The sequence below is a fragment of the Lissotriton helveticus genome, chromosome 3_1, assembly GCF_964261635.1.
Source record: "Lissotriton helveticus chromosome 3_1, aLisHel1.1, whole genome shotgun sequence".
NCBI lineage: Eukaryota > Metazoa > Chordata > Amphibia > Caudata > Salamandridae > Lissotriton > Lissotriton helveticus.
The window spans coordinates 736,183,052-736,195,464 of NC_136061.1; the positions used below are offsets into that span (position 1 = coordinate 736,183,052).

General features: G+C 43.4%; 1 protein-coding gene across 3 annotated transcripts in view; it reads right to left on the reverse strand.

Annotated features, from left to right (window-relative positions):
- BMAL1 (basic helix-loop-helix ARNT like 1) overlaps positions 1 to 12,413 on the reverse strand; it is a 659,821-nt gene that overhangs the window by 267,478 nt on the left and 379,930 nt on the right. For all 3 annotated transcript variants that reach the window (XM_078680912.1, XM_078680911.1, XM_078680910.1), the window contains one exon: positions 3,926 to 4,005. In XM_078680912.1, the coding sequence (XP_078537038.1) occupies positions 3,926 to 4,005 (80 nt within the window). The remainder of the gene's footprint in view (positions 1 to 3,925; positions 4,006 to 12,413) is intronic.

A 12,413-nucleotide genomic window follows, 5' to 3' on the forward strand; every position in this document is an offset into this window, starting at 1 on the left:
TCGAAGGATCCCTCCGCTTGATGCCATTGTAGATCTAGTTGCTCTTGCAACGGACACATCCTTAACCTGCAGCAAGGTACAAGGGGAATGCAAGATGACATTGTTCCCAGCAATGACTTGTACTTGCGTACTGAAAGACACTTTCTTTTTGTAAAGTTTTGGAAAAGAGATATCATTTTCAGTTGCCTTTCTTTGGAGGGAAACGCCTTGTTCACCTCTGTGTCTAGTATTGCTCCCAAGAAGGTGATGTTTCTTGTCGGATAAAGGGATGATTTTTCCTCATTTAAAGTCAGACCTAACCTGGCAAACAACTCACGCAAGCCGCTGTTGACGATCGGGCTGATGCTGCTGATGGTGCTTTGACCAACTAGTCATCGAGATAAGGAAATACTTGGTGTTTCTGTTTCCTTAGAACAGCAGCCACTGGAGCCAGGCATTTCGTAAAAACTCTTGGGGCGAACGGCAGTACCTTGAATTGGTAATGTTCTACGGCTACCATGAAACGAAGGTACTGCCTGTGGGAAGGATGGATAGGGATGTGAAAGTACGCACCGTGGAGGTCTAATGTGGTCATATGATCTCCTGGGTCTAAAAGTAGAAGGATGTCCTGAAGAGAGACCATTCTGAAAGATTGCTTCTTGAGATAGGTGTTTAGGGATCTGAGGTCTAGAATAGGACGCCATTGGAGAACGTTTTTCTTGACTAGAACGAATCAGGAGTAAAATTCCCTTCCCTTCTGGGAGTTCGGCACCGGTTCTATTGCCCCCTTTTGGAGCATTATCCGAATCTCCCGACCCATCTGATGTAAGTGCTTGACCTCTTGATGTTTTGGCGGTGTACAAGGGGGCGTTTGTAGAAGTTCTAGAGTGTATCCAAATTGAATTATGTTGAGAACCCATTTGTCCGTAGTTCTTTGCTGCCAATTTTGGAGATAATAAGAAATCTTTCCACCCAGGGGAACATGTGATGTAAGAGGGATAGGTGTAGCCGTATCCTGCAGGTTGTCATTGTCGTCGGGTGTTGTCTTTACCCTGACAACCTCCTCTACCTCTAGGAGTAGATTTTGTGTAGCCTCCTGACTGGCGTTGCGTATACTGATGACGGTAGGGCTGAGATGAGGTGGAGTAAGAAGAATATCTTCCTTAATGGTATCCTCCTCTGTAAGACGATTGGCCTCTACTCTTAGAGCAACGAAAAGGAACTTTCCTATATTGTAGTGTTCCCAATGATTTTGCTGTATCAGTATCTTTTTTGATACTTTGCAGTGCCTCATCTATATGTTTACCGAATAAATCCTCTCCATTGAAATGAAGGTCAAGATCTATTTTGGACTTTCGGCCTAAACGATGTTGCTCTCAGCCTGCGTAGGACTGCCGCTCCTCTCAAAGATCTGAAGGCTGTAGTCGCGATGTCCATAGCGCAATCTATGACTTCAGCAGAAGTCCTCTCCCCCTCTTGCAGAATCTTCCTGGTCTATCAGGCTCTGGGATGCTGTCTATGAAAGGCGAGAGGTCACACCACATCTGCCTGTCGTACCTGCCCAGAATGGCCAGGGTATTCGCAGCTCGAACTAGAAAGGCAGACATAGAGGAAAACCTTTTCCCCGCGTTGTCCAATCTCCTACCCTCTCTGTCCGGAGGTGTCGCAATAGGATCCGATGGATTCCTTGATTTTTCTTGAGCCGCCTGGGTTATGACTGAATCCGGCTTGGGGTGGCCTAGAAGACAAGCTGGAGCATCCGAAAGCTCTTTATATTTTTTGTCCAGCCTGTCGAGTACTGGAGTCACCGTTGCCGATGTCTCCATGACCTTCAGGCCTTCTTCATGAGATGACTGACAATCGGTTGGGACCGAACTGCCTTACGATAAGGTTCCTTGAAGTCGTACAAGAAACATTCTGCTTTGTCAGTTGACATGGTGAGTGCAAATCTGTTTGTGGCTCTCTGCATTAGATTATGAAACCCACTGATGTCCTCTGGTGGTGAGTCAACAGGCTTTGGTGAAGGAGAAGGCGGCGACGGAATGAGATAATCGTCCCACTCTCTGCTAGGGTCCGTTATCTCTCCTTCCTCCGGATCATCATCCATGGTCACTGGTTCTTGTTGAGATCTTGCTGGTTTGAGATCTAGGCAAAGGCTCTGGTAAAATGTCTTGCCTCAGAACTGGTGTACTTGGTATGGAGCGTGGTTGAGGCGTAGCCAATGGTAATTCTTTAGAGGTATGAGGTACAGGATGTCTCTTTTTATAATCCTCCAGCATGAACTGCAGATCCTTTAGCAATGAAGATGGAACACTCACCATCTCTTTCTGATACTCTTGGCGGTATTGTTGCTGGGGACGATCTTGAAACTCCTCATATTCGTCCTCTGAGTCATCCTCTTGGTATTTCACAAGTAACTGCGACGGGCTACTAGCATAGCCAAAAGGACCGCCATCATCCTCCCCTTCTTCTGACTCCTTCTCCTCCAACGGGTGAGATGGTACCAGAGGTGTCGCCTTACTCGGAGAGGTAAGTTCCGGGGTAATTGTCCTTTTCCTGGCAAAACCCCAATTTTCCTGGTTTTTTTCTCCTGTTGACTAGCCCGTCGACGAGATCGCCGACTATATTATCGTCGTCGACGATCCTGTAGTCTCTATCGTCGTCGAAGATCCCGTCGACAAGCCGAACGTAGTCGTAGTCATTGTCGTCGTCGATGCCGTCGTCGTCACAGATCTTGGCGTCGACGCTGTCGTCGGCGACAATGCAATTTTCTCCGTCGACGCTCCCATCGACGATGTTGATTTTTCCAATCTTCCCTCAGGAGGAGTGGAGGCCGGCTTCTTGACTGGATGTTTGGCCTTAAGGGGTGATTTTGAGGGCCCTGAGCTTGTCCTTTTGGTATGTTTTACCCCCGAAGCATGACCCTTGCTCTCCTTTTCCTTGCTTGGAGGAGATTTAGAGGGACTGTGCCCAGAAGACCCTGGGGGGGTCTTTTTAAGGGCCTTCTCAGGTCTTTCCCCTGAGGTATGAGCCTGAGGAGATCTACTTCTTTTTTGAGATCTTTTAGAAGTTGAAGATTCCTCCTCACTGTCACTAGACATGACTTCCTTCCTGGCTTTTAGCTTTTGAAGCCATAGTAAAAGCCTTCCTTCAAGATCCCTCTAAGTTTTATTTGAAACGGTACGACATACCTTACAATCCTTTGCTTGATGGTCTGGGTAAAGGCAGTAGATGCAATCCTTATAAGGGTCGTCTGTATAGAGCCTTTTCTTCGAACAGATGGCCCAGGCTCTAAATAAACCTTTTTTCTCCTTGACAGCCATTGTAAAATATGGATAAATAGTAGGTAGTAATCCCAATAATTAAATCTGAAGAAGAAACTCTTAAATCCAATCCAGATTGAGTAGAAAACTGAAGAGTTTGAGCAGAGCTCAAAGGAGACTCCCTAGCACAACGTGCGGTAGAAAATCTGAGGGGCAAAAGGTTCTCTCAGGAGTGTTCTAGAGGGCGAGGAGCTCTGATTGGTTCAGGGAGAAGTTTGGTCTCTTTTACATAACGAAGGTTATGGGTTGCAAAAGGGAAATGGGCCTAGGCCTCTTTTCATTTTGCTATACTACTAAGCATTGCTTTTTTATGTACCGGAGACTCCCGTCTCAACGACGGGGAATGATTCAGGCATGTGAATCTATGAAAGCTCCAATACTGGAGTAACAGCACGTTATTCCACAGAAGCTTTCACACCAGATAAATAACTAACCCTGCGGTATAATTATTTACCAGCTGCGATAAACAGCACCTATACCTGTAATCAGGCCCCAAGTCTATTATTTGTGTATTTAAATTATTTGAAATCACTATAAATGTAATGCCCTTTTACCACACCATCAATGTTTTTTAAATTCTATTCTCATCCATTTAAAAATAATGACAGTATAACATTACATACCCTGAGAATAAGATGCTTTAACTCATCATCTGAAAGAAAAGCTGGCTTATAATTTGCTTCTGTGTATGGATTTGCGGCACCTAAAGAAAAAAAACAAATATTAGCTACTTTGTTAAACTTATATCAGATTAAATGTAGACTCGTTCAAATTCAACGTGGTTTTTTAGTGACATTATAGATTACTGAATTGGACAGTGAATATCGGGAGAAAAAAACTTCACATTTAACCTTCATAGATCTAGGAGATGTAGTTAATAACATTGCTCAGATCACTTGTTCAGTTGCCATTCAACACCACCACATTTTCTGTTTTTCTTTAGAACATTCACAGTCAAGAGCCTCATTCCAAGTCCACCAGAAATCAACTCGGTAGCTATGCTTCCACGAGTGCTGCCGATACTAGTAGGGCAGACGGTCTCACAGCCCACCCTGCATTTCAGAGTGCAGGCGCAAGCCGCACCTCACAATGAGCGCATCCAAGCTGACATGTCGTGCTACACTGTCTCTGCCCCTGCGCGCTGCAAGCGTGAGCAGGCCCACCACAACAGTCAGGCCTAGGACACCTGCCTCCATTCTGGGTGGGTGTACCATGTGGTCCTCTCTGGCTTCACCACATTCCTCATCAAGGCAGCAAGGCACAAGTAGCTGTATGCAAAAACAACAATTGATGGATTGTACTGGGGTGAATGTATGACATTGCTCTGCATTCTGTCCATCAACTGTTGTTTTTGCACAAGTAGCTGTATGCCACCCCTCACAAACAGAACACATTGTCCCACTCCTTATGTCAGCTGCTTATCCACCACCTAGTGCTACTGCCCAGTGACCTGCCAGATACTGCCATCCTGTTTCACACCAGCCGAACTGTGACAGACACCTCATCTCCAAGAAGGCATCGCCTCACAGGTACCAAGCAGCCCTTTCATGGTGCCCCACCTCTACCCTGCAGCACTACCATCCCACCTAACAACGACGGGGCGTACGCAGCATGGTAACCATTTCGCCCATTCACGCTCACAGGAAAACATGGGTTGAAGTGTATTTTGAGGCACTGGCTATTGAAGAGGGCAGGAACCACTTGTTGCTCCTACACCTTGACAGAGTGGATACACATAAGATATTAAGAACTGTGGGGTGTGGCTTGGCCGCTAAAGAGGGTGGATCGCTGCTAGCAGAGCTCTAGGGCAGAACGAGGTGGAATCCGCATAAGTCCTGCATGAATACAGGTATTACCTCACCATCCACTGGAGACAAAATCAGTAATCAACGCTGACCCCGAAAACACTGCCAGAGCATAAGAAGCTGCCATGGGATTACCCTACGGCCCCTCCAGGCCCTGCGCCGAATAACTGTCCGCAGTGCCCACAAGGCCCACCACTGAATCCCAGCCAGTGGTGCACAGAACGAGGGGTGAGGGACCCCCACAAAGTCCACAGAGGAAGTCCTGCACCATCTGGAGCAGCCGGTCTTGACATGAGCCCCTGAGTCACACCGAAGTGCCCTGCATTGTTGGGCGATGTCCTGGGCCTGGATTCGGAGCGAGAGCTTGACCATCATGGCCCCAACTGCTGAGGGACACTCAGGGACATGCCAACGGTCGTCCTGACTGCCTGAGATGACAGGCCCTGCTGCAACACAAAAAATGGTGGCGGGAACCGAGGCGGCCCACCCTGGTGGAGTTTGCCGGTACCCCAGGACTGTCAGAAATGAAGGTAAGGCAGAATGAAAATTAACCTTGCAGGCTCCCTAACAACTTGCGCCGCCCCCCGCGTGAACTGATAACCCTCAAATCTCCATAGGAGCCTAGGCATGGGCCTTGGCCACTGCTACGACTGAACCTGGTGTGACCCGCTGCAGTGGGACTGGACAGCAAGATCAAAGAACTGCGGATAGAGGTGCTACTGTCTTCGAGGCCCTCCCGGCAGTGACCAGTACTAAGAGCCCCACAGGTACACGAGCCGGGGAACAGCCTTAGAACAAGGGTGGGTGGCCACATGTGCCCACCAGATGTACTTGTTAGCATAGCAATCTTTTAATATCCATTAGTCTATGGATATATGCAGCCACGGCCGGCAGTGGGAGGAAATGCAGGGCGGTGACGTGGGGAAGGGGAGGGGCAGGGTGGGGGGTAGTAATGTATGGATTACGGAGTTTTACAGGTAAGTAACTATTTAAATAAATAAAACGAATTTGGTTGAGTACACTGCATCCCAAAATACGATGCAGTGCGCGCAACGAAATTCGTTTTATTTATTTAAATGTTTACTTACCTGTAAAACTCTGTAATCCATACATTACTACCCCCCACCGTGCCCCTCCCCCTCCCCACGTCACCGCCCTGCATTTCCTCCCACTGCCGGCCGCGGCTGGATATATGTGTGATGTATGGTATCCAACAGTACAAAGACTGCAAATGCGTAGCGATCAATTCAGATATGTATGGAAACCATGTTCATTCCTGTTTGAGCCATAGCAACACACATACATGTCTAACAGCCTTATCTTGGAAAAGTAAGTCCCTTAAGGGCTCACTCACAAACGCATTATTTGGTTGCCAACTACACAGCATCTATCTCCATGCCAACCTATCTGTGCTTATTCATATGTAAAGCAGATTGTTGTCATTTCTTTTTTAATGCATATCCTGAGTGCCTTTTACCATATTGTACAAACACAGAGCATTTTTGCCCACCTCCTGTATCATTTTTACACATAGAAAAATCTGATTAAATGCGTTTCTTTTGAACTTCATTTGTTCCAGTCTTGCCAGAGCAGAGTCCACAATGAAACGACAAAAATGTACAGTTTTTGGCTGTCGATGGGTGTCATCCTCTACTTGTAACCAGAGGGATAAGTATATTTACTGTGCCATTATTCTCCCGTCTGTCAGGAAAGTCACTCAAGCCAGAGAAATAGAATCGGATGACTGGGATTCTCTGACCTAGATCTTGTAAAACCTACAGTACACTTCATGGAAACGAATGAACAACCTGACCTCTCTAGACAGTCACCTAGAGTATGTTACAAAATATATCCTTTCACAACACCAAAATGTGTGTGGTACGATATCCACGCAATTCTTTAACTGCCTCCATACAATAATTTGCAGTTTCAATGCCAGGTCCTTGAACTGAACCCAGTTCAATGCAGGTGACCTGTCTCCTGCTTCTGGTTCATCCCAATGTCCTAGCGAAGCTGGCAGGGAGGCGTGTACGAATGAGCAAGAACAGGTCCTAAATATCTGAAATGCCTCCTTTCGTCGAGAGAAGGCAGTTCCAGTACGTTAATGGCAAGGGAGAAAAGCAATTCCCACAGGAAGTATCTCGGTTCAAGCTCAGTTTTTATCTCCAAATGCCATTCAGAACGCAACCACAAACTGAGATGGTGTTCTTTGTAGTATGTAAAACTGACAGACAGAACTGCAGGAGCACAGGAACAGGCAGCAACTTAAAGTCAAACCAATAACAGAAAGTAATGACTACACAGCTCCCACAACAGAAGGTATAATGTTCTCCAATACTTAAACCCACGTAGTCAATGCAGTAGGTTACCATGTGCAACATCACAAACATATAATGATACAGCATAGCATGACCTTACATTCTAATCTTACGTCATTTATATAGTACTTGCCACAACTGAAGATGGCTGAAGGACTGTCAACTCCCCTCAGAATGATGTAGGTGTGTGAATAAGACATATGCTGGTTGGTGAAGCCTCCATGTGGAAAGGTTTAGTTTGATGGTCTGGAGATGAAGTACGTATTTTGGTTCGTTTACAGGACAGACCGGAAAAGCAGATATTGCAATTCAGGCTTACTTGGATTTAGAATCCTCACTTTACTAAACACAAACCCTGGGTGGCAACTACTTGTGACAAATCAAAAGGAAACGGTTTAACTTGGAACACTGCTTGGCAAATGATATGGTATATTAAAATATACTTGCCTCCGATAGACCGAAGAAAACAAATATAAATGCCATACGACAATGCAGCACCACTTTTGATGAACTTGTTCTGATACCTGTTGTTAGAAATGTATTTACCCTTACTAATCTTTCTTTCAATCTGTATTTTTACTCAAAAGAGTACATCCCCTGCTTGGAAATGGCTGCATATCCATTTAGCAGACTTGGTTGGCTAAAGAAGCAACATAAATAAGGTCTGTACGCAATTATTTTCTTTCTATCTTCTTTCTATGAAGCCAGGCATGCCATGAGACCTCCTTTCTCTCCCCTGCCTCTGGATATTCCATGGGCTCGGCAGCAATTTTCTGAGGGTTTTTATTCGGAGTGGAGAGTGGGGGTTTCACATGCAACGGCATCTCCTTTGAATGTACTGCTTCCAAGTGTCTGCGTTCAACACTATAGACATCTATGATTAAATACTTCGAGCCACCAATTCCTGCTTTTCAGATCCCTTAAATAATCCACATTCTGGGAGCCAAATTTCTCTCCTTAAACATTTGACCTATGAGCCCTTTGTTGTTTCTTTCAAATGTATGTCTACTCAAGGTGTTCCAAAGGCCAAATTATGCTCTCCAGATATTTCAGTGTATTAATTGTATTTCTGTGTTTTGTATCGGTTTTATATTTCTATGATTTTTCTTAGTCAAATGTAATATTTCCATTCCCAGGGTAAACAAAAACATGGAAAGTATTGGTCTTTGGAGGGTTTAGATTTACAATTTCCCCTTCAACCTTAGCAACAGTATTGGTCTTTGGATAAGTTAGATATACTATTCCCACTATAACAGAAGCAAAAGCGTGCAAAATGTTGGACTCTTGAGAGGCTAGATTTACTATTCCAACACCTAAAGACTTTTTTAACGAGCATGTATAAAACATAATAAAAACATTTAAACATTTAACATTAAAAAAATATATTCATATAATTAATTGATAGATCAACAAGATTAAATTAAAAAAACATATATTACAAAATAAATAAAAACAATGAAAATATTTAAAATAAATAAAATGTACTACCTAATACTCAAAAATAAAATCAAGTGACAAATATAAATAATTAAAAAATATAAACAAATGGGTCAATAATTAAATTAAAACTAATAATAAATATAAAATGCTTGCATAATCTTATAATTAAACGATCAATGTATTAATTCTAAATTAAAATACAATTAAGTGACAGAACATTTAAATCCTTTACATAATTATCAATTAATAATTTCAATAACATGAAAAAAGAATTACAAATAAAAAAATATTTTAAATAACTTTCCAACCTATTCACCTAAAAACCCAACAACACACTAATAAATTGAAAGTGGCTAATTAAATTTCAAAAGAATTAAATTTGACATAAAGAATAACTATACTAAAATAATTAGCACAATTAATCAAACACATATTTAGCAATCAAATAATAATTTAATTACCAAAACAATTAATTGAAAATAAAAAAAAAACAATTTAAAAAAAAATAAATCCCCACCTAACCCCCTACAAACAAAACGTAGTACTAAATTTAAAATGAATTCAATTTATAAAAATGTAAATTTCACATTAACAATTACAAGTTACAATAAAACACACATCATAACGATGATACCGTGTAATACTATAACTCATATATATTACATTATTTAAAAAACGATATTTTTTACAATTATACAGAAAACTATATACTATATAAACAGATGTTTAAAAAACAGTACTTTAAATAAAAAAAATATATATTCCTACCTTCTACGTTCAGTTCCACTATATTTTTATATTGTCAATGTTCTTGACAAAATATTCTTGCATCATAATTGTAAGAAATGTGGTTGTTGGTTGACTAGAGGGGTGAGCATTGGTCAAGCAGCAACCACAATCCTTGTCAGGGTGAGGTACAAGCCAACCCTCAGTTAACCTGTGCTCATCCCCCTGGTAACTTGGCACAGAGCAGACAGGCTTAGGTTTGAGGTAATATGCAAAGTATCTGTGCAACACTAAAAACAGTAATAAAGTGACAATTACCACACAAAAAGGATCCCACATCAAGTTATAAAAATAGAGATGCCAAAATGTCCAAAAAACAATTAGTATATCCGGAGATTTGCAGTTTTGAAGATGTTAGTGAAAATAGTACCAAAAGCATAAAATGCCAATTGCGTTTATCTGGTCACCCAGATACAGGAACAAAGTCACATGTTCAGGCCGACCACAAAGGAGCAAGGGCCTGCTACAGGGACCCACTAGGTCAGCTGAACACAGTACCTTAAATCCTGGCACGCGCTGTTACATTGTAGGACTTTGTATCATCCGGCGTCAAGTTCCGAGGAAGCTTGTGGAGTGAGGCTTGCGGGGCTTGGTGTAGGCTTGCGTCCGTTCCGGTGAGTTGCACGGAAAAGCATTGTAGGTCTTTGAGTTGTTTCTGATGTGGCTGACAGCTATGTGGCGAGGCTTTGCATCTCTTCACACCGGTTCCGATGGAGCATTCAGCTGGGATTGGCAGAAGCACCTTCAGGTCCACTTATAAGGGACACGGGCTCGGGTGGTACCACTTAGAAAGGTAGGACTGACAGATGGCAGAGTCCAGGTTCTGGGTTCAAGGATGTTGGGCGAATTTTTTTTCCCTCAGGTTCATAGTTGCAGGTCCAGTCCTTCTCACCCAGGTAAGAGTGCAGCAGGCATCAGGTCAGCACAGCAGGGCGGCAGTCCAGCAGAGTGGCAGTCCTTTTAGCAGCACAGCAGTTCTTCTTCCTCGCAGAGCATCCACAGTTCTAGAAGTTTACGGAAGAGTTGGTGTCTGGGGTCCAATATTTATTTCTGGTGACCTTCCTCTGGAAAGTGGGAGAAGCTTCTAGAATTCCCATTGAAGTCCACAGGCATCCTGACTTCCCTGCCCTGGTTCCAGACTAACTACAGGGGTATGCAGCCCCTTGTGTGGAGGCATGACACAGCCTATTCAAGTCTAAGTAGGGTTTGCCCAGCTCTTCCCTCCCATCATGCCAGTGATAGCCCATCCAGGCACTCTTAAACTCCCTGTTTTGTGTGGTTGTCTAAGTGGAATACACAAAGGTCAACTGTCAGCTACACCCAGTCATGTGACTCAGAGATAAGCTACAGGCACTAAATGGCAAAGGCAAGAAGATGTCATCTTTCTGAAAGTACGAGGTAGGTGATGTACTTGTCACCAGACCCTTTCTGCACTGCAAATGCTAACCTAGGTTAGCATTTGCAGTGCAGAAAGGGTCTGGTGACAAGTACATCACCTACCTCGTTCTTTGACTTTTAGGAGAGAAGCATCCTCCTCCCTTCCCGCACGCCCTGTTGAAAACCACATAAAAATTGAATACTGGTGATTACTTTGAAAATTTCGGGTGCACAGTACAACCCCACTACTTTCTTCATCTTTCTGAAAGTGGCATTTTCAAAACTGTAATATAAAATCTGACTTCACCATGAGAGAGGATTTTTCATTAAAATTCTAAAGATACCAAACCTGAATGCATTCCTTCACCCATTTGGAAATTACACCTTATTTAGGGCCTGATTCTGATGGGGGTTGGATAGCTTCCCGACCGAATTGGTTTGGAAATGGTTTCCGACCCACTCGGATATGGAGAGTCCGACCAATGGAGTATGATGCATCCGGATGCTTCCAGATACGATTTGGTTAGACTCCCATTGAAATCGATAGGAGCATATGTTCCTAACCGCATCATAATTGGGCCCTGGGTCGGGAAGACACATTCCCGATCCGATTTGGAAGGAGCAAAGGCCATTAGGAGGCCTTCCTAACCGCATCAAAACCAGGCCCTAGGTGGGAATGCTTTCCTAACCGCATCAGAATCGGGCCCTAAATGTAATAGGATCACTCCAATGTTATCCTATGGGAGAGGTAGGCCTTGCAGTAGTGAAAAATTTATTTTAGAGATCTTCACTATCAAAGCATTTAAAATGTTAAAATACATGTTCAACTATTTAAATACACCACACCCTACCCTCTGGAATGTCCAGGGCATATGCCAGGGGTGACTTATTTGTAATAAAAATGGAAGGTTTTGGCCTGGTAAGAGGTTTATTGTACCAGGCTGACATGGCAATTTAAGAATTGAACACACAGGCTACAATGGCAGGCCTGAGACATGTTTAAAGGGGCTACTTAAGTGGGTGGCACAATCAGTGCAGCAGGCCTCCTGGTAGCATTTAATTTACAGGCCCTGGGCACAGGTAGTGCCTCTTTACAAAGGACGTACAAGTAAATTAAATATGCAAATTGGGTAGAAGCCAATTCTACCATGTTTTAAGAAGAGAACTCAAGCACTTTAGCACTGGTTAGCAGTGATAGAATGATGAGCGTTCTACAAGCCAACAAAAATGGGATCAGAAAAAAGAAGGGTGAATAACTAATCAATACCTTGATGGACTTCCCTGCTTAGGTGATAGAACTTGGACAAAGGATGTTCTGCAGGGGCTTTTGTCAGTTCTGTGCCTTTCTGAAATCAGTTGGATTGCTCTGTCTATACTCTCCTGAG